Raw genomic sequence first — 23,293 nt, 5'->3', positions numbered from 1 at the left:
CAAAAAAGGAAGGGGGACCCTGTCGGCGACAGGGAGCGTGTGCAACGCACAACAAACAGCTAAGGAAGTTTGTTTTGATATTCTTTGATGACATACTCATATTCAGCAAATCTTGGAAAGAACATTTACAGCAATTGCATGAGGTGTTAAGCATGTTATAATCCGAATCCTTGTTTGCCAAGGAGTCCAAATGTGAGTTTGGGATGGAAGAGTTGCTCTACCTTGGTCACATTATCAGTGCAGGTGGTGTGAAGGTGGATCCTGAAAAGATTAGAGCCATCATTGATTGGCCTTTTCCCAAGAACATAACACATTTGAGGGGATTTTTGGGTTTGTGTGGGTTTTATCGGAGGTTTGTGAAGGGATATTCTCAGTTGGCTGCCCCCCTCACAGATCTTACAAAGAAAGGAGCTTTTGAATGGTCTGAAAAGGCACAGACAGTGTTTGAGCAGTTTAAGGGGATCATGAGTTCCTACCCTGTTTTGGCATTGCCTGATTTCACCAAACCGTTTGAGTTGCAGTGTGATGCATCTAGAGAAGGTGTTGGTGCAGTCCTCATGCAGGATAAGCATCCTATAGTCTTTGAGAGCAGGAAATTGAGAGGTCCTGAAAGGCTGTATTCAATTTATGACAAGGAAATGCTTGCCATAATGCATGCCCTTGCGAAGTTCAGGCAGTATCTGGTGGGGAGTAAATTCATTGTTAAGACTGATCACAATAGTCTTAAACACTTCATGCATCAGAAAGATTTGAATGAAAGACAATAGAAGTGGGTGAGTAAGCTGCAGGCTTACGATTTCGATATTGAGTATGTTAAGGGTAAAAACAATGTTGTGGCGGATGCCTTATCCAGAAGACCCCATTTAAGCTCACTATGCGAGCTTACTGCTGATTGGAGAGAATTGTTGCTTGCTGATTATGCCAAAAATCAGTTTGCAACTAGCCTTATAGAAGGTACTTTTCATGATGAAAGGTACAAATTGGTTGAAGGATTGTTACTATACAAGGGAAGAATCTTCATAGTGGCTGAATCTAAGTTAAAAGAGAAGATTTTGAAGACTTTCCATGACATTCCCCTCACTGGTCACCAAGGTTATTTCAAAACATACAGGCAGGTCTAGGAGAGATTTTCTTGGAAGGGACTTAAAAATGATGTTTGGAAGTACATTAAGTAGTGTCATACATGTCAGAGGAACAAAGATGAGCACAGTCTACCAGCTGGTTTGTTACAACCCTTGCCTATTCCCGGTCAAAAATGGGAAAGTATTTCCATGGATTTCATCACGAGGTTGCCTTGGGCTCAAGGGAAGGATAGTATCTATGTGGTGGTGGACAGACTCATAAAGTTTGCTCATTTCTTTGTCATCACCAATTCTTTTACAGCAGCTCAAGTTGCTGAAGTGTTCTTCCAGGAGGTGTTCAGATTACATGGGTTACCGAAGAACATTGTGAGTGATAGGGACAACAAGTTCCTAAGTGCTTTTTGGCAGGAGATTTTCAGATTGTGTGGTACTTTGCTCACTCCAATCACCAGTTATCACCCCCAAACTGATGGGTAGACCGAGATAGTGAATAAGTGGTTGGAAGGTTATCTTAGAAACTATGTCTCGGAGCAGCAGAATACATGGGTGAGATGGCTTCACCTAGGAGAGTATTGCTACAATTCCTCCTATCACATGTCCATTCGGATGTCACTATTCATGGCACTATATGGTTATGAAGCTCCTAGCTTCGCGGACTTGGTATTTGGTGATAGCAGGACCCCTCAGGCAAAGGATATGATGCAACAAAGTCAAGATATACTGAGGATTCTGAGGGACAATCTCCAGCATGCACAGATTCAGCAGAAGTTGTATTCTGATCAACAGCGAATTGAGCGCACCTTTGAGGTGGGTGACATGGTTTATTTGAGGCTCCAGCCCTACAGGCAGTCTACTCTCAAGAAGAGTGGGGTTGAGAAATTGAAGCCATGATTCTATGGGCCTTTCAGAGTCAGCAGGAGGATTGGAGAGGTGGTGTATGAGTTGGAATTGCCAGCAAGCAGCAGGATCCATAATGTATTTCATGTGTATCGCCTTAAGAAGGCTCTAGGACATAATGTTATTGCTTCAGCTGAGTTACCTCCGCTTGACGAGGAGGGACAGTTGGTTTTGGTTCCTGAAGCTATCCTTGATTTCAGGGAACAATCTTTGAGGAGAAGAGTGATCAAGGAATACTTGATCAAATGGAAAAATCTACCAGCAGAGGATGCTACGTGGGAAAATGAGGAGATTTTACTGCATCCAACCTTACAGTTGCTTGAGGACAAGCAATTTTGGGGAGGGCAGACTGTAATGTCCCCTTCTCGTTGATGACCTTCTAGTGGTCCATTAGCCTATTCCTGACGAGGGTCCAACATTGATGAGGTGAGAACTTACTATTTTTAGTAAGTCAGGGGTTGGCCATTTTGGTGATACTGTCCTACTAAGATCTCCATGCTCTTTCACTGGGCGCAAAGATCATGCTTTTCGGAGCAGTAGTTCATGACTTACTATTTTTAGTAAGTGGCAGTATGGCATATTTCTATTTCTGGCAGTGGACAGGGTCCTGATCCTGCAACAATTCAGTGGTCTTCCTGGCTCAGCTTCATCATGGTTTTGACAATAATCAGTATTGGAGTCATAAGTGACATAATTAAATATTATTTCCTTATCCTAAGGTTTAATATTTAATTAATTTGATTAGTTACTACTGATTTATTGACTTTGGGAATAATGCCTAATATCTCCTAAGTGCTAGGCGAAATTTATGTCTAAGAAGGGGACGTCAAATTATTAATGGAGATATTATTTTATTTCATCTCAAATGTTTGCCAAGTAAAAATCGTGGTCCTTGCTTTTTGGCGTGAGGTTTGACTTGTGGAATGGCGCCACCCTTGGGGTCCACATGAGATGTAATGAAATGCAAATGGGGAAAGATGAATTTGAAGCATTTGCATTTGAATTTGGTGATATGAGGTTATAAATAAGAGCCTTGGGCTCCCATTCTTGGCATCTTGAAAATTTGCATTGTTATGCTGCCGGATTGGCATCAGAACTTTGAGGCTTCGGAGTGCGTCTCCCTAGTGCTTCCTGGTTTCGTACTTGAAACATAGTACCTAGTTGTGTGCTGTAATCTACTATATTCTCAGTGCGTATCTTAGTCATTTTTGGTGTTTGGAGCGATTTTGGAACTTGCTGGTTTGCCTGTGGCTGAAGTGCATTTTCGATCATACCTCTCTGCTGGAGTGACTGACCATTATGGGTATTGGCTCTTTCATCCTTCCTAGTACTGGAGATATACACTGTAAGTTTGTGGCATCTTTGGTTGAGCTTTGAATTTATTAGACAAAATCAAAATTCCTAAGCTAGGCGTGGGTTTTTGAAGTGCATTGGGATGCGTGCAAAAATAATAAGGGAGTTATGGTAGCTTGTCTTTGGTTGGTTGTCATCGTAGCTAGTCTAGTGTGGGTTTGGGACTGATTTTGGGTGATTTGGATATGTATTGAGAGAGTTGTGAGCTTTTTAGTGATTCATTAGGCTGTTGGTTTTGCAATTCCAGCCTGCAGATTTGATGTTAGCAGAATTTCATGTTCTTATTTGGATATTCAGCATTACTCTCCTCTCATCATCTTATTTTTGTAAGGTTGAGTAGTAGTACTACTAACCAATTCTGATTTGTAATTCTCATCCCGCTGAAAAGTGGAAGAGGCTAGCTTGCCGCCTATTATTAAGTAAATTTGTAATTTCAGTCCTCCCATTGCATAAGTGGTCAAGTGATGTCTGAGTGTAATGGTCCTCCTGCTGCATAAGCGGTTCAGTTGAGATTGTTATGTAATTTTAGTCCTCCTGCTGAAATATTGCAGTTGAGTGATTCGTACCTTTGTGTGTCTCACTTGGCTGGTTCACCGCCAAGTTTCTTGCATTCGCGCTAGATAAGCGGAATGGGCTGGCTTGCCGCCCAAGCATTGAATTGTTTCTAGTTAATTGAGCTAACGATCTGCTCAACACTGTATGCTCTCACCTTACCACATTGGGCCCTTGGTGATCAAAAATTGGAAGGGTTACTTTTCCAGTATGTTTCAGTTTATGATTTCTAACCTTAACGGGTTATCTGTTTGTTGATGACTATTGTTGGCCTAAAAATAAAATAAAAAATAACTGGGATATTACATATATATATAGTGGAATGGCAACATTGAAAGATCCCATAATGAAAGTTATAATGTAATATCCATAGACCATTCTCTAAATAACAATACAAATTCTTATTTGAAAACACTAAAATATTCCATAATAAAAGTTACAATGTAATTTCCATAGACCATTGTCTATGTAACACTTCACATATATAACTATAAAAAAATAATGGAATAATGGTTATATATATATATATAGTGGAATGGGAACATTGAAAGATCCCATAATGAAAGTTACAATATAATATCCATGGATGAACTACTCGCAGAAAACTCGGCGAGATTTTAAAAACTTGCAAGTTTTTCCTTGAGGCTTGTATTTAAGCCATTGACTCGTTGAGTTGACTTGCCAAGTTTTGGCAAAAACTCGGTGAGTCTGTGTTAAAAACTCAGCCACTCAAGTTCATAAGTAGAAAACGTAAAAAAAGGTTCATTCAATCAATTTGTGTTTGCTACTTTGCTGCTAAGGGGAAAAATGCCCTCCCAAGCATTTGCAATCTTATTTTCATTGATTCTTGTCAATTATAAGTGGATTTGAAGTGGTTTTTGAAGCAAAATTAGATTCCCAGGTAGGTTTTTTGATTTTTTTTGCTATGTTTTTTTAAAACATTTTATTGAATTTTTGTTGCATCTAGATGAATAGGAAATCATTCCTAAGTAGTCAAAATTTATTTAGAGTCATTGGAACAAGATTTAACACCATTTTGACAATTTTTGTTGATTTTTTCACTGCTTTTTGAAGAATCTCTAGTTTTTAAAAAAAAATCAAACTGTCAATGATGTCTAAAATTATTTAAACTAATTTAGATAGTTTGCTAAATTGTTTAACTAAAATATTAACTTCTTTTCACATTGTATGTGTAGGTTAATAGTTAACCATTAATTTATAATGGCAAATATAGGTGGTTCAACTTCAGCTTTAGGGTCTACCCCATCAGTAGATGCATGCCCATTTGGATATGTAGGCACCTATCCTAAAGGTGCTAGAGATAGGGCTTGAAAGTATGCCTTTGAAGGACTGGAACCTGGGTTGGTGATATGCATTAAATGTGAGAATATTTCATGGAGGCATAAAGTGCCTCAAATACCACCTTGCAGGCATCGAGAAACATGATGCTAGGGCATGTCTTGGGGCCACAAAAGAAATAAAGAAATAAAAAGAGATATTAATGCCATACTTGCAGCTAGGGAAGAGAAAAAGTTGCAAAGGGAGAGAACAAAACTAGCCATGAGAGCAACCATAGCTGAATCTCAAGGTTTTCAATTGACCTCTTGAAGAAGAAGCAGCACTTCGGGGCATAGTGGGCTCTCGTTGTGGCCCACGTATCCGCACACCCAACACCACCTTGGCCACCAATTCTGCTTCTTCTAGTAGAGCACCTGCTGCATCACCATCAGTGGCACAACCTTTAAGTAATTATTTTGTGCCCAAGAACACACCTGGAGCACAACCATCATTAGAGGCAACTGGATGGAATAGGAAGGTGCATGAGAAAACAGACATTGCATGTGCCGATTTTTGGTACTTCAACAACATCCCATTCAATGTGGTAGACAATCCTTATTGGCTTAATTTCGTTACCGCATTGACAGTTTTAGGAAAAGGATACAAGGCCCCTTCTCGCAAGGACTTGGGTGGGAGGTTAGTAAATAGTCCACTTGATTTCATTTTTAAATGTTTTTCTTGTTTATTAAATCAAAATTGTGTACTAAGACCTAATTTCACTTTGTTCTTGTAGGTTGCGCACAAATGCAATTGATAGGGAAAAAGAAGTGGTGGAGGACGAAAAAAAAGAATGGAGAAAATATGGCTGCAATATTCTTTCCAATGGGTGGATAGATGGCAAAAACTGCACCATAATTAATTTTTTGGTTGCTTGCAAGATCAATGTGGTGTTCTTGAAATTAGTAGATGCCTCCAACAAGGTGAAAAATGCTGAAACTTTGGCTCTAATGTTGGAGAAAAGTGTCATAGAGGTGGCAGTTGAGAATGTGGTACAAATGATCATGGATAATGCAACAGCAGATAGAATCCTCCAAGATAGGCACCCCACTCTTTTTTGGACACCTTGTGTAGCACATGTCCTTGACCTTCTTTGGGAGGACATAGGAAAACTTGATTGGGTGACACTAGTTGTGGAAGATGCAAGGAGGATCACAAAATATATTTACAATCATCCCTGGGCTCTTCACTTGATGAGAGAGCACACCCAAGGGAGAGATTTGGTAAGAGCGGGTGTCACAAGGTTTGCAACAATTTTCTTGATGTTGCAAAATTTTTTTGGTGCATTGACGGATTTGAAACAAATTTTTTTGAGTCAAGCATGGCTAAACTCACCTTATTTAAAGAAGCCTGAAGGAGAGGGTGTTGCATGCATAGTCTTCGACAACTTATTTGCACAAAGAGCTGCAGAGATTGTGAAGGTAACTTCAAAACTTGAATATTTAATTATTCTTGATTCAAGTCTCATTATTAATTTGTAACTTCAATAATTAATCTTTTTGTAATTTGTATTTTTCAATTGTAGGTGTCGGATCCCTTGGTTAGAGTTTTCTGCTTGGTAGATGGGGATCAAACCCCAATGGGGTATGTTTATGAGGCCATGGATAGGGCCAAGGAGTCTATCAAAAATTACTACATGGGGGATAGATTCAAATTAGATCCCATCTAGGAAATTATTGATTACAGGTGGAACAATTAGCTCCACCAACCCATTCATGCAGCAAGCTACTACCTCAACCCTTGCTTTAAGTTCGAGGATTCTTACTTAGATCCTAATGGAGAGGTCATGGAGGGCATCGCTAAGGATCATACCCAAGGTTGAGGTGAGAGACCTCATTGTGGCCGTACTCCAAAATTATGAGGAAGCAAGGGGTAAGCTGTTTTCTTTAGAGCTGGCTAGAAGAGGAAGAACCACTCAAACCCAGGTATAATATTGAATGCATAAGGCAAAAATGAAAATTGTGAAGGCCAAAGTCGATATTTTCTCACTTGTGGTTGCGTATGTTGTCTTAGTTTTGCTCTGTAGCCGCCGAAATCTCCCCGAGCCAGGGCGAAGACAAGAAAGGATTAAGCATCGGGCATTTACTTTCATTTCAAATAATCCAAAATTGCCGATAAGTTCCTTGATGAATATGCCGACAAAAAACCCCTAAGAAGCGATGAAGGAACTAGCAAAACAAAGTTCGGAATTTTCATGCATTTTGCAAGCCAAACCAAAGTCACGCTATTCAATAAAATGGCCGAATTCCTCATAAGTGTAAGAAGGCGTTTAAAGTAAAATCACCCAAACCCTCTCAAAAGCCCGAGTTTTGCACCCAAGAAGAGACATTTATAAGATAATCGCACAGTTTAACCAAAATGGCCGAATTTCATATTAAAGTAAAAGGGCATTTAAAAGAATTCGATGGTTTTGCTAAAATATTCTCACATTTCTCTTCAAAAACCCGAGCTTCTCTCCAAAAGGTAGAGGTAAACGTTGCAAGGAGTGCATGTTGTATTAAAATTCACATTTCGCCTTATAATGCTGAAATTTCGCCTAGGGCAAATAATGAAATATTTTTAAATGATTTTTCGCATTCGCACCTAAGAGCCGAGTTTTCCCCTTTCAGTGAATGGGCCAAGTACAAAGAGAAAAGAGGGGATTCAAATTAATTTAAAAAGTGAATATTTTTTATTTTCCCTCTTATTCGCTAAGACAAAGCCTGACATTGCCTTGAAAACATTTAATATTTGTTAAAATCATTTTATTTTTCAAAGTGATTAATTCAGGTCGAAATCAATTGTTTGCAGATTGACGTCGTTGAGAAGAGCTTAGGTGGCAACCTGAAACGTAAATTGAGGATGCGATCGCGATCAAGCTGGAAGATGAAGGCTAAGCACAAACATGGTGATCATCAATTCAACCAGGTGAAGAATACAACCACAGCACAAAGAATATCAATGTTTCGAGCAAAGTTCCTAGACTCAGACTCAGCTCTGACTTGGCAAGGCTGACTTGGCTCATGACTTGGCTCGGACTCGGCTCGGACTGGGCAAAATAAGAAAACCCTTTAAATTTAGAGATTTAAAACGATTTAAAACTTGTTTCATACACCCATTATTGAATTAAGCTTAAAGACACTATAACATCATCAAATAGAAGCTAATTTGATCACATACATAAACATACATCCATCACATGCGTAGAAATGTAAATTGCAGCTCGGCGAGTCAGGGAGTGTATATATATGGGTACATTATATACACATATCAAACACACACACACACACACACACACATTATGTAAACATATCATATATATGCATGTGTATGTAATGTTCCATTTTAAGGAAAATGCAAAATAACCACAAAATGTATTGTGCTCGGACAACACTTGTATTGTGCCCTTCAGTTATTATTTATGAAAAAAGAACATTTAACTCATTAAAATCAATTGCAAGAGACTTCTTTTCTCAATTTCGCTATTACTACTTATAAATAAGGATAATCAATGCAAGAATGATTTGATACACAATGATTTCCACTTATAATATGATAATATTAAGTCAATATCACTGCTATCTCTGATTTGACAATTAGGTGTATGCAAAATGATCTTGATCAGTAAATATATATATATACTATGTTCAATGCAGTCAATCTTATGTATAGATGGATTATCTCTGCTCTTCCTAATATGTTCGATGATGCTTATGCAAGCTCTGCTCTGCAACTCCGCTTTGTCTGATATAATAATGTGGAATATACTGTCAATTAGATGTTTCAATCTGCAAATTTAGATGAGATTTCTGCTCTCTCTGATATAGCAATCGTTGAATATATGCTTTGAATCTCCTTCTTGAATTATAGAAATAATGTTTGCAAGGTATGTCTGACTTGACAATGGTATTATGCTGATAAACTTTCCCTTTCATGTCTATTGATGAAGTATGAATTGCTGTCTCAGATTTATACTTGATAAATATGCAATTATCTTGGTGCTATTTCTGATATAAACTTTGATGTATGCAACCGCTATGCCAAAGGAAAAATGCTCAAGAGAGCCGATCCAAATAGGATACAAATAAAGAAGACAAAGTCCAATTCAATGCTTTGGAGGAGGAGTTCAGTTTTCATCTTATATGTTGGAAAAGGTTGCATTCAAATTTCAAAGAGATATGTCCTTTATTAATCATGTTTCCTCATAACTAGATCACACCTCTTCATAACATGGATTCTCTTAATGCACTCGCACCCCTTTCTCTAATTAATTGCAGTTAACTTAGTCATCCTTAATCGCACCATCTCCATGCTTTGTCTGATCGCTATCATTATGTGTTCATAATCCTCTTAATCGCTTTTGTTAGTTACTATTTGAAATCACCTATCTTGTATTAATCGTTCCTTCTTATGCCATGATCATGTCTCTTGATCAAATTGACCCCATGGTGTCTTCATCAATTACTCACATCCTTGTTTCATGCATGATCGATCTGTAATACATATATCAATATGTACTTCATCTCTTGGCATACTTCTTAATCTGATAATATCTCTTTATCAATGATAATTGAGTTTCAAAAATGGTTGAACTTCTTAATCAATACCTCTTGCAAATCATCACTGAGATAATCTTGAAATGCTTGCTAACTGTTAGCTTGGACTCGGCGAGTTAGAGAGTGACTCGCTGACTCAGCGAGTCAGGCGAGTCACGGCCCCTGACCCGTCTGAGCGCAAAGGGGCTAGAACTGGGCCGGATCCATCCTTTATCGAGGAGTTCTTGGATCGTTTTCTCTATCTCATCTTTGAACTTCTTCGAGTGGCGATAGGGTGTGGTGATCACGAGTTTTGCTCCTTCCTCCAACTCGATGGTGTGCTCAAACCCTCGGTGTGGGGGTATACCAGGTGGAATATCAGCGAAGACCAAACTATGCTCATCCAGAACTAACTGAAGTCCCTCATCCCGATAGTAAGTTGGTTGCTCTTTAAGAGGTTTTGTTGAGATCAAGCAATGTGTTGCCCAGACAACTTCATCATGTCTGAAGATGGCTTCCATCCTTTTGGCGGAAATCTCCCTCAGGTCGCCATTCAACATTCCCCTGAGAACCTCCTTCCTACCATCCACCTCGAATGAGAACTCCATCCTTTTGAAGCTCTGTGTGTACTGGTCGAGGGTCTCCATCCATTGAATGCCCAATATGACATCCGTGTCATCCAGATCTACAACAAAGAAATCATCGGTCACCGTGTAATTTCCCATGGTGATGCTCAGTTGTGAAACCAGGTGAGTGCATGATAGGAGATTGCCTCCTGCCACCTTGACATCGAACCCTTCATGCTCCTTTGTACACAAACCCCTTCGGGTGACAAGTGATGAGTTTATGAAGTTGAGCGAGGCCCCACTGTCGAGCATAACAAGAACTCATTGCCCTTGGAGTGCACCACGTACTCTAAATACACTGCACCTTGGGGTACCTGCCAGTGTGGCAATGACGCCACCCCTCCGCACCAACGTGGAGATTCTCTCCGCCACACTGGTTTCTTCGGCAGATTCTTCCCTTGGGGTTTCACTTTCCTCATGCTCCTCTTCTCCATCGGACATCACTTCAATATAGTGAATCTTTCCTTTGCCCAAACATCGGTGTCCTGGTTCCCATGGTTCCCTACAGGTGAAACAAAGCTTCTTCCTTCTGAGTTCTTGTCTTGTGGCTTCATCGAGCGATGACCCCTTCGAAAAGGGTTTATTATCCTTCTCCCTCGGAACGAAAGGTGGTTTGGTATGTGCAAAATTTCTGGAAGAGGAAGATATTGCCATGTTATAGGCCTTTTTTATTGCCTCTGTGAGCGTGCTTGGGTCGAACCCTTTCACCCAACCTTTCAGTGGTTCCATCAATCCGTCCATGAACAAGACCACCAATCTCTGCTTTGAGATGTCAGTTACCAATACGGATAGTCTCTAGAACAGATCCCCACTGCTTTAGTTGCGCCAACTCCTTGAAATTGAGTTCTGGATCCTTCCCGTCAAATCAATCTATGAGCTTCTCTGTGAATTCGACATAGGAGGTTATCTGGTCATGGCCAAGAGTGACCATTCCATGATGCCACCATTCATGCACGACCCCTTCCAAGTGGAGTGCTGCAAACCTTATAGCTTCATCTTCAGGCATCGGGTTGAGTTGGAAGTAAGTATCTGCTTTTTGAACCCAGGCTCGTGCCGAGGTCACTCCGGCCCCATCAAAGGATGATAGGTTGATCTTGCCAACCTTCCGCTTGAGGTCATGGTTATAGTGTCCATAATGGCCCCGACTTCTATCGCCCAAGTATTTCATCCGGAGCTCCACATAATCCTTGAAGGATATGTCCCCCTCGAGATTTGCATCCCTCCAATCATGGTTCAATTGTGCTCGCATCTCCTGAAAGGTGGGCTCTTGTGAAAGATCCCGAAAGGATCCTTTTGCTGTTGCTGCTGTAAATTCTTAATTAAACATACTATATTTTTGTAATTTTCTGGTGATCTTATAGAATAGATAGAAGTTGCAGAAATGGATTGTTTCTTTTTGGGTTTTGATGTTATAAGTAAAGTAATTGATAAATAGCAACAACTGTGAAATAAAACAGTAAACAATGTTCATATGTAAGAACACTTAAGCAATCTGAAAATACTGCAAATCATACCAGGAAAATAAGGTAGTTTTGTATTCAGCAAGAATCCATACATTTATTTGGAGTTGTTCTCAATCTGGATTGATGCCAGATGGAGGAATATTATTGGCAACGAACAAGGAAGACCAAATAAGCTGAATACAACCCTTCAAGCCAACATACAAACAAGGCGTGGTTGCAAAGGAGGCGTGGAAGCTGCTGCAAATCACGTGCCAGCTGAAATAGACCAGCCGCCCTGTTGAAATCCCCAATACGCATGTTGAATCTTCAAGCCAAGAAGATGTGTCTTCTACCTCTGACAATCTCTGTGCAATCCTAGATAAATCCACTATCAACTCCTACTGAGGGCTACGTCCTAGCAAGTTCAGACCTGGGGTTTACGTTCCAGACCAAAATCACTCTTCGAGAGCAATTCCCAAATTCGCAAGTTTCAAAATGATCAAAGATGCTATTAATTAGGTTTTCATCTCCTTATAACTCCTTTCCCTTTGCAAGTCGAACCCTAAAGAATAATAAAGCTTGCGCTTTATAATTAAAGTGACACTTTCCCAATTATGGCGTCAAACTATAGAAAAATATCACTTTATTGCGAAGAAATAGCTTCAAGCATCCAAAAAGACTCCGGGAGGTGAGAATCATGTAGAAAAGTTCAAGACCTTTCCAACAAGCTATAACACATAGGCATAACAAACCAGATGAAGCCAAAAACCCCTTATTACTCCGAAATGGCTATATACATAGCCTTATTTTAATTTATTTAATCGCTAACTTAGGAAATATTTAAATATTATAAAATATTTCCATAAATCCAATAATAGCCCAAAATAACCAACCAAACATGAATTTGACTTTGTCACCTGTCTGTGACTGATGTCGGACAAGATGGGCCAACTGGCAGTCCCATCCCTAAAATCTAGGGATGCTCCTAGAAACTAGGAAACACACCCTATCTTCCTGAAACTGAAACCATGGTATGGTCTCGTGGAACCTCAAATATGGAAACTGCCACAACCTCCTAAAAAGTAGGGAATCGCACTAAAAAGTAGGAACCTCTCTCCAAACACCTGTAACTGCTCAAAAGAATCCTGCTTTACTCCTTGGTCCCCCAAGTGGTCGTTCAGTCAACTGCCAGTTCTCCCTAAAAAATAGGAGACCTCCCTAAAATGTAGGAACTGTTGTCTGAAGGTCCAAAATGGCTCACAGAGCCCTTGCAAAGCTCCATAACCCTCAGAATGAGTCCCCTAACCATGTCATTGACCTACGGGAACTCGAATGGTAGGTCAACCCCTGCTCATCTCATGTCACCTAGAAAAGGGGACATTACATCTTGTTCCCCGCGTGGCGCTTCTAATTTCTAAGGAAAAGTCGGCATCAACGGTCGTGAATGTGAGCGTTGGACGTTTGACCTTCCGGTGACCGAATCATCGCCCTGTCCATTCTGTTCTCCATTCGTTTTTCCCAAGGCCAATTGTTGTAAGGTTTCCTCCATGATTTGTTGTCGTTGTTCTGCTCTAGTTAGGGTGTCGTTGAGCTGAGCTTGGCTTTTGGTTAGCTCCCTGAATAGTGCCATGACTTCTGTTCCAGGATCCTGTGGTTCCCTCATTCGATCGATCGAATGGTACCTCCTTCTAGTGTACACTTGCATCCACTACACGACAGGCTGGCAAGATCATTGGCTCTGATACCACTGTAATGTTCCCTGACCGTACGGTGAATTGGCAACGACTGTTGAACTAGCAGAGGAAGGTCGTACGGTGGATAGACCGTACGGTGTAAGGGTTGTACGGTGGGCGAAATAGGCCGTACAGTGGTGTGAGGTAGGCCGTACGGTGGTACCAAGTAGGCTGTACGGTGGGAAGAAGGCAGGTCGTACGGTGAAGGTGGTGTACGGTGATATGTTGCCTTGATTGTACGGTGAGTGTTTGGGGTGTACGGGGGTATGTTTGCTTTGACCGTACGGTTGATGTTTGGTCGTATGGTGAGTTAATGTGGTCATGCAGGCTGGGTGTACGGTAGTGGTCGTACGGTGAGTGAATATCCGCAAAGTTCCACCTCGAGCCCTCCAAACGCTCAGTTCGTACAAAGAAATGAAATTATTATTCCAGACACGAGACTTAGATGAAGATTCACACATGCAAAGAGAAATTATATTGATAATGATCGCACAACAGATTACACAGACCCGGAACAGAAGCAGACTAGGGTGAGGAGAACTCCCATCGAAACTGCGGATGCCAAGTAGGGAGGATCTCTCACCTCCGAAATGACAGACAAGCTGAATGCCAACTGGAATTCGCATAAACAAAGGGAAAATACCAAATTCGCATACCTACAATAATGACTAACTCGGCCATATATATTGGCTTTGAGAAACTTCCCGAAGGGTTACAAACGGGCCGACACGACCAACCAAAACTTGCCTAAGCTAATTAAATAAAAGGGCCCCAAAGATTTGTTATTAAATTTGGGGCCTTACAATAAAGTAATTATATTTATTATTTAATTATATCAAGGACATCACATAATCATGGAACACCCCATGAGTGTAAGTACTTGTCGAAGAAAGGTGCTACAGGGGAAGATGAAGGCTTTATGTATAAGCATTCATGGTTAGTGTTTAGAAGAACAAATCTTTGAAGAGGCAGGGCATGTTACACCCTTGATATATCAGGTTTATCAATTTATGGAGTGGCTGAATTGTGGTGTGCATAACCTTTGACTTCGTCATTTGATTATCTCTATATTTAATAATGAAAGGAGTGGTAAGTCTAATTGGAATAATGGGGTCACCATAGCTTCACTATGCTACAAATATTAGATAGTAATTTAGTATTTGGTATCATTTCTACTAATTTTGTTCTAAATGAATGGATCTATTCTGCTGTTATTTTCAGTGTTCTTTTTGTGTATTAGTGATTTGTAAAGTTGGTTATTCCATTCATATGATATAGAAATTTGATTACAGGTCACTCTATATAACCCAAACTAATCATTTTCTCTCTGTTTTAATTCATGACTGGATATCTAATTTTCTATTGGTAAAACTTATGTAGGGTGAAGATATGTGTGTGGTACTGCAAACATACTTAAATGAGATGACAATGAAGTACTATGCAAGAAATGTTTCAAGTGATTCTGTTAAGAACTCTGGTACAACAATAATATCAAATGTGAAACCTCCTGCTATTGAAGCCTATGAAAAGCATATCGATGAGATGTCAAAACTTCTTGAGGCCTCACAAAAAAGGATAGATGTAGTATGTCAAATTTGTAAAATTGGCTAAATAGATTGCATCCTTATATATAGTTGATCTTGTTTTGATAGGATAAGATATATAGACTCATTTATTTTTGCTCTTGTAGATAATAGAGGATATGCGATTGAAGGAGAAAAGAGAAAGGGAATTAAAAGAAGAACTACATGGTCTCAAAGATAGTTTGCAATCAGAGAAGAAGAAACGTATGGACATTATCAATGAAAGAGAAAATTTGAGGAGGTTATTGGAAGAGAGAGAATCTGAGCTTCAGGTTATTCAAATTTTTATTTTCTGTTTTCGATATCTTCTTGTTGACATCTTATATCATGTCGCTTGTGGATTTCATTCCGTGTTAGTTCTTGCACATCCTCTAATTTCACTCAGCTATGTGAGAGGCTACTCTTAATGTTTGTTCTTTTATTTTGATTTATCTTGATTTCTGTATGTTAATGAAGGAATATGCAATGCAGCAATTATAATTGCAAAACTTAGGTGATGTTTATGATATCTATTTTTCATGTTTTAAAATATCAAAACTCACAAAACTAAAAATGGGAAAGAGTAATTGAACCCACTAAAAGTTATAAATAATGTATCATACTGTGTATGCTTTGTGATGAAGCTTGGTATTAATGGAAATAGACATAATAAAAGATATTATTATCTTTTAATGTACCATGTTGGAAACACAAGGTCAAGACTTACAACCAAATTAGAGAAGATCTAGTAACAATAGTTAAACTTGAATTGGATAAGTTGAGATTTTGGGTTGTCTGTTTATCACACAATTCTCTTCATAATCTAAGAATTGTTATTTTTTAACATAGCTTTTGAAGCCGAAAGTAAATTGATTTTAAAATAAATCAATGGTTGATACAACATGCTATTAGGTCTGTTGTTACATAAAAAATTATTGAATGTTTCTTTATAAAAGAAAAATCACAATAATGAATGAATTTTATTTATCAACCCTTAACAAGTCACAAAACACAAAAAATAAGAAAAGACTTCGGTAATTATGGTTTATGCAATCATTGGTACTAAAATTCATATCAAATTCAATATAACCCATTTGATACATTTTCCAATATTTCAATGTCTTTAATGTGTTTATAAATGTTTAGTAGGGTAAGTTGAATAGAGTATAGACTATGTAGATTTATCATAACGTCTTGCTTTATATAGTGTTCATGTTATGTATTCATATTTAAAGTGTAAGCATGCAAAATTAAAATTAAACATAAGCACTAAAAACAACCAGTTCATCCGCAATTGGAGGTTGGGAGTGACTACTTTTTCATTGAGCAGATCCTTAAAATAATGGAAATCTTGCCCAAACAGACTACTATTAATCCCCCAGTTGAACTATTTATCTCACTGATTGTAAGAACCCAACTTGGCTCTCCTCTGCTGATTGTTTCTTTTGAATGCAGTAGATTTGAATTTGTTTTGGTTTTTGAATGTTTATAGATTTTTTTGTGTTTTTTTGGTAATAATGAGCAATGAAACAATATTGGAATAAACTCCTATGCTTAAAATAATACTGAAACAATAATATTACTGCTGGAATTAATTTACGAGACTATCAAGGGAATGTTTGTTCTGTTTTATGGCCAATATGCCTGGAAAACAAATTCATTACAATGTAAGATAAAAACCTGATTTTTGCTGTCCCAGTAGTTGAAAAAAATCTGCAAACTGCAAATTTTAATTTTTTTGAAAAAATTACTGTTCACGCGGTACTGTAGCAATCCGTACGGCGGCACTGTTCACGCGGTACTGTTCACGCGGCACTGTAGCAGTCCGTACGGCGGTACTGTAGCAATCCATACCGTACTTGTTAATCACCAAAAAATTCTTCAATAAATCTGCAATAATTTCTCGTGAATTTATTCTTCAATCTTGCGCAATTAGATGCAAATAAGACCTCTGAATGAAGTCTTCCTGAAACCAAATATCACTGAATATTTCATCAGCTCAGATGGTGAACATTGAAGCAACTATGTCCTCCAATGGTGGCTGAAAACCCTAGTCTCCAGAGCAAAACCCTTTCAATTTCACAATGTCAAAATAAAATAGCCATCCTCTTCTTTCCAAACTCAACGCTATTTATCCTTTTTGCAAGTCGTACCCTAATCCTCTTAATTACAATTTTGCTTGTAATTTCATTTAATTTCACTTTGGGTGTCAAAAATGATTTTAATCATTAAATGGGCATTTAATTTTAATATTTCAATAGTCTGGCTCAGATAATTTAATTAAAAACATGGCCCCGTCTAATGATGAGTTGACCCTCAAGTTAAGTGATTATAATATAAAGTCACTTTATAACTTTATTATTAAATCACTTAATAATAAATGCTAAGTCATTCAAACTTGTCTAACTCCACGAATATTTTGAATTTAGCTATGCCGTCTGAAACTGGAGCTCACTAGTTGACCACCCATATGACCATGATGTCTGCTAAAAATAGCTGGGGTCCATCTCCAACTGCTAAAAATAGCCTGGCCAAGCCAAACTCAAAGCAAAACTCATCATAAACAAACTCTGGCAATCCAGAAGTGTACTCTGCTCTGTCCCCCGGAAGATCTCCATGCCAAGGTGACCCTCTATCCAATCCTACTAGCCTACAAGGGTCTCTGATAGGCTAATCACAAGCTAGAGTGATGTCTCTAGCTAGAAGGGGACATCACACTGATGCTTACTGCTCAACCCGATCCCCTGGAGGATGGATAAATCCCTCCCTTCACCACCCCGGTCCAAAGCACTGGACCTAAGAGCACCCGGATGAATGAGGTTCTTTCTCCTAAAGCACATCATGATGGTGCTTCACTTTTTAATAGTTGCTCGTCTCCTTCTCTGCAGTCCCTTGTGGGCTCTGTAATGTTCCCTGACTGTATGGTGTGGCTGGGGAGGCAAGGGAAAAGGTTGTACGGTGGAATGAGGAGAGGGTCGTACGGTGAAAATGTCATACGGTGGAGTGAAGACTGTACGATGGTGTGAGGGGTGGAAGTACGGTGTGAATGTCGTACGGTGGAGTGAGGGAGACCTTACGGTGCAGAGGATGTACGGTGGTGTGAGGAGGGATGGTAGTACAATGTGACCATATGGTGAAGGTGCAGAGGTGCAGTTGGAGTTGGATGGGGGTACGGTAGTGGGCCGTACAGTGGATGTTGGATGGAGGTGTACAGTAGTGGGCCATACGGTGGGTGTATGCTCGCCAAGATCCGCCCTCGAGCCCTTTAGATACTTAATCAGTTTGTATAGCGTAGTGGAATGAATTATTATTATCACAGGCACAAGAGACTTAGGTGTAGATAATGAATATTCGCACATGCACAGGAAATTATATTGATAATAATCGCACAATAGATTACACAGACTCGGAACAGAAGCAGACTAGGGTGAGGACTCCCACCGGAACTGCGGATGCCAAGTAGGGAGGATCTCTCACCTCCAAAATGACAAACAAGCTGAACTCCAATTGGAATTTATACAAACAAGAGAAAATACCAAAATTCGCCTACCTCTGACAAAGACTAACTCGGCCATATATATGGGCTCCGGGAAACTTCCCGAAGGGTTACAAATGGGCCGACACGACCAACCAAGACTTGCCTAATCTAATTAAATAAAAGGGCCCGAAAGATTTGTTATTAAATTTGGGGCCTTACAATAAAGTAATTAAATTTATTATTTAATTATATCGGGGACATCACAGTCCTTCCGGGCCAAAAATTGCTTGCCCTCAAGCAATTGCAGGCTTGGATGCTCCAAAATTTGCTCGCTTTCCCAGGTGGCATCCTCGATGGGTAGATTCTTCCAGCGCACAAGGAACTCCTTGACTGTGCGTGATCTCAACCTCTTTTCTTTGACATCGATGATCTCCGCCGGCTCCAGAATTAGTTTCCCTTCTTCGTTGATGGGTGGTAGATCCTTGGATACTGTGATGCGCTGCCCGACGGCCTTCTTCAGACATGACACGTGAAAACATTCCTACTAGAATAGACTAAGGAACTTACTATCCCTGTCGTTGACTATGTTCTTAGGCATTCCATGAAGCCTAAACACCTCTCAAAAGAATAAGTCTGCCACCTGTACTACTGTGTTGGTAGATGTAATAGCAAAGAAATGAGCATATTTCTTTAGCCTATCCACCACCACATAAATACAATCTCGACCCTGCACCTTGGGTAGGCCTGTAATGAAATTCATTGAGATGCTCTCCCATTTCCTGTCAGGAATGGGTAAAGGCTGTAGCAATCCAGTTGGAGGGGTATGCTCATCCTTATTTTGCTAGCAAACTAGACATTCCCTAACATATCTCTACACATCATCCTTCAGTCCTCTCCATGTAAACCTATTACTAATCTGCCTGTATGTTTTGAAAAACCCAAGATGTCCAGCCATGGGTGCATCTTGGAATGTCCTCAAGATAGTACCTTTGATATGTGATGAGGGTACCAAATAAATCCTACCCTTGTACAGGATAAGATCATTAACCACCGCATATCTATCATCCTGTATAGAACCCTCAATCAAATATGTAGCCCATTGATCCTTAGCATATTCAGCTATTATCTTCTCTCTCTAGTCTATTGAAATCTCCACTAAGGAACATACATGCAGTCTCCTAGAAAGTGCATCAGCCACTACATTCTTTTTTCCCTTGACATGCATGTCAAAATTGTATGCCTATAGTTTGGTGATCCAATTCTATTGCCTATCATTAAGATCTCTCTGGTTCATTAAATATTTTATACTATTATGGTTTGTTTTAATCGCAAATTTACCTCTGACCAGATAAGACCTGAACTTGGCCAATGAATGCATTATGGCCAACATCTCCCTATCATATATAGAATAGCTCTTCTCTACTCCCCTTAGCTTCTTGCTCTCAAAAGCAATGGGATGCTTCTCCTGCATTAGGACTGCACCAACCCTGTTCCTTGAGGCATCAAACTGTAACTCAAATGGTTTGGTGAAATCTGGTAGTGTTAAGACTGGACAAGATGTCACTACCTGCTTGAAGTGTTTGAAACACTTTTGAGCTATCTCTGACCATTCAAATGTTCCCTTCCTAGTCAAATCTATAAGGGGAGTAGCTGTCTGTGAGAAGCCTTTCACAAACCTCCTGTAAAATCGACATAGCCCAAAGACACCTTTGAGTTGAGGAAGGTTGGTGGGGGTAGGCCACTCAACTATGGCCCTGATTTTATCTGGGTCCACCCTCACTCCATCTGCATTGATGATATGGCCAAGGTATAACATTTTTGACATGCCAAACTCACATTTTGATTCCTTGGCATAAAGTGACTCTCCAAAATGCTCAAAATCTCCTCTAGGTGTTGCGGGTGCTCCTCCCATGTCTTAGTGAATATTAGAAGATCATCAAAGAGAATCAACACAAATTTCCTCAGCTACTTCCTGAAGACCTAATGCAACTCTGAAAAGTAGTAGGAGCATTGGTTAGCCCAAATGGCATAACCAAAACCTCAAAGTGGCCGTAGTGGCATCTGAAAGTTTTTTTCTCTATATCTTCTACTCATCCTTATTTCGTGATACCCAGATCTCAAATCAATTTTCGAGAAAAAACAAGCTTTGTGCAACTCATCAATCAACTCATCTATTCGTGGTATGGGATACCTATTTTTGATAGTTTTCTTATAGAGTGCCCTGTAGTCAATGCACATCCACATTGTCCCATCCTTTTTCTTAACTAACACCACTTCTGAAGCAAAAGGGCTCTTGCTCGGCCTAATGTGTTCAATCTCCAACAATTCCTTAATGGCTTTTTCAATCTCATCCTTGTGCTTCTTTGAATGCCAATAGGGAGTAGTAATAACAGGTTTGGCGCCCTCCAATTCTATCACATGTTCTATCCCTCTCTCAAGAAGAACTCCAGGAGGTATACTGTCAAATACTTGAGTGTGCTTGGAAATTATCTTCCGTGTATCTGGATGGTAGTCCTTCACCTGCTCCCATGTAACTGTAGGCATGACGAGGCATTCTGCTGCCCACTCTACCTGATCATGTCTGAAAAAGAGTTCCATCCTCTTAAGTGAGACTACCCTAAGTCCTCCATCCGATAAGCCTATGAGAACCACTTTTCGTCCCTAGTGTTCAAACCTCATTTGCAGTTTCTCCAAGTTGAAGGTGAACTCAACTAGAGATCTCATCCATGTTGTTGTCCTCAATTTTGCTTTCAAAAATGATTGATCATTACATAAATTTTTTTTCAAAAAATGAAAATTTTACTCTATGGCATGCTTCCCGATGCATAATTTCGCCTTACCTTGACTGGACTAATCCTCAATCCATCCTCAAACCACATTTCAAATTTCATCGCATTCTGAGTTCGTTTGCTATGTTTTTCCTTCAATTTCGGGTTTTTTCTCCTTGACTACAGGTGGGAAATTTTTCTTAAGTTGCAAGTTTTATGTTTTTCTCTTGTTTTAGTGTTGTAGGGAAATTTCTAATTAATTACAAGTGCACTTTATGAAAAATAGAATTTGTAACTTACTTTTTATTTCCCCCTTGTTGCTTTTTGGCTTTTTAGTTATTGTAGGAACTTTTTGGACATATTACAAGTGAACTTTAAGTTATAAAGTTTAAATAAAACTTGTAATTCATTAAAAAAGTTCCACTTAAGTGATTTTAAGTTATGGTAGGGTTTTTTCTCCTCCATTACAAGTTTTATAAAAGTTGTAATAGGGATTTTTTTTACCCTATTACAAGTTATATTTTTAAGTTATTTTTGTGACTGGCAAAAGGAATTTTATTTTCCCTTTACTAGTCTTTTGTTGAGTTGTTTAAAACTTGTAAAGGGAGTTTTATTTCCCTTCTACATGCATTTTAAACTTGTTGTTTTCTCTCACAAACCTGATTTTGCCTTATGCATGAAAAAGTGAACATTTTTAACTTGCAAATAGGTGAAAGAAACCCAATTTCTTTTGTTCTATGCATTTTAAACTTGTCATTCCTCCTCAAGAACCTGACCAGCAATATTGGAGGATTTAGTTGACAATTTCCAACGATTTTTGTGGCTAAATTCAAGAAGGGAGAAGGCGTTTAGGTTTCTTTGCTACTTTCATGCATTTCTCAACTCCTTACATGCCATTTGGAGGACGTGTTTGCTGGTTTTAATGCCTTCAAACAGGAAAACACGTGTTTGTAGAAAACCACGATTTTGCTCCTTGGAATGCCACGAATCTTACTTCTTCCAAATCATTTTTTCTTGTCTTGCTTAGGCATGGGGTTTGAATACTTCTCTTGACCGATTCCTCATGCTTTGGATGGGCGTTTTGATCCATATTTAGTGTTTTGGCAAAAATGTGGCTAGGGTTTGGAGTGTGGTTTATTGTTTATTTAAGAGATTTTCTTTCTTTCAAGGATTGCTTCTTGCTTCTTGGAGGATGTTTTGATTGATCAAGGTATGTTCTTTTCCTTTCTTCTTTGTTTTGATTTCTTGTTTTTGGTTTGTTTTGATTTCCTTGGTCAATTTGTATATATGTTAGTTTTGTTAGTTCTTGCCTAAAATCGGTTTTGTGAGAGATTTTCCCCTTTGTTCCAAGTTTGCAAAGCAATTTTTGTATTGCATTGTCTTTCCCCATTTTCCCTCTTTACTTGCATTCAGGATTTAAAAACCCGATTGCAAGTAAGATGAAAATAGTTGATCTTCCCCTTTTGTTGGAAAGTCTTAACCATTTTTTGGTGAAATTCCAAGTTGTTAAGTTGGAAAATACTCATCCTTTCAAAATCGGGTTTTTAAAATCTATTACAAGTTAAAAGTTCTTCCCATTTTCATAAATATGATCTTTCCAAAATCTTTCCATTTTCATCCATACTCATTACCATCATCCCTACCTACCATTCCCGCCATTTCCCACATGTCAAAATTTCATTTTTCACCTATTTCTTCATTTTCCTTTTTACAAATACACTTGCATTCAGGTTTCAAAAGTCCGATTGCACATTTGTTCTTCCCCACTTGTATACTTGTAAAACATTCCCCAAGATCCGAAATTGGTCAAAAGCCAAGTTTCAAGCATCCTTATTTATTTCCCATCGTCCTCTCACAAAGTTGTGAAGTGCAAAGGTTAGAATTTTTCCCATTTGAAGAAGAGAAGATGATAGTTGCAGCTGATCTTGATGTTGCTTTGACACTTTTAAGT

General features: G+C 39.1%; 1 protein-coding gene across 1 annotated transcript in view; it reads left to right on the top strand.

Moving 5' to 3' along the window:
* Window positions 1–23,293, top strand: part of LOC131067636 (kinesin-like protein KIN-14I) — a 220,913-nt gene that overhangs the window by 109,891 nt on the left and 87,729 nt on the right. The window contains exon 9 of the mRNA XM_058002729.2: window positions 15,225–15,389. Within this exon, the coding sequence (XP_057858712.2) occupies window positions 15,225–15,389 (165 nt within the window). The remainder of the gene's footprint in view (window positions 1–15,224; window positions 15,390–23,293) is intronic.

Source organism: Cryptomeria japonica, chromosome 5 (assembly GCF_030272615.1).
Source record: "Cryptomeria japonica chromosome 5, Sugi_1.0, whole genome shotgun sequence".
Lineage (NCBI taxonomy): Eukaryota > Viridiplantae > Streptophyta > Pinopsida > Cupressales > Cupressaceae > Cryptomeria > Cryptomeria japonica.
Note: the sequence above shows the minus strand (reverse complement) of the source record. Positions and strands in the feature narration are given on the sequence as shown.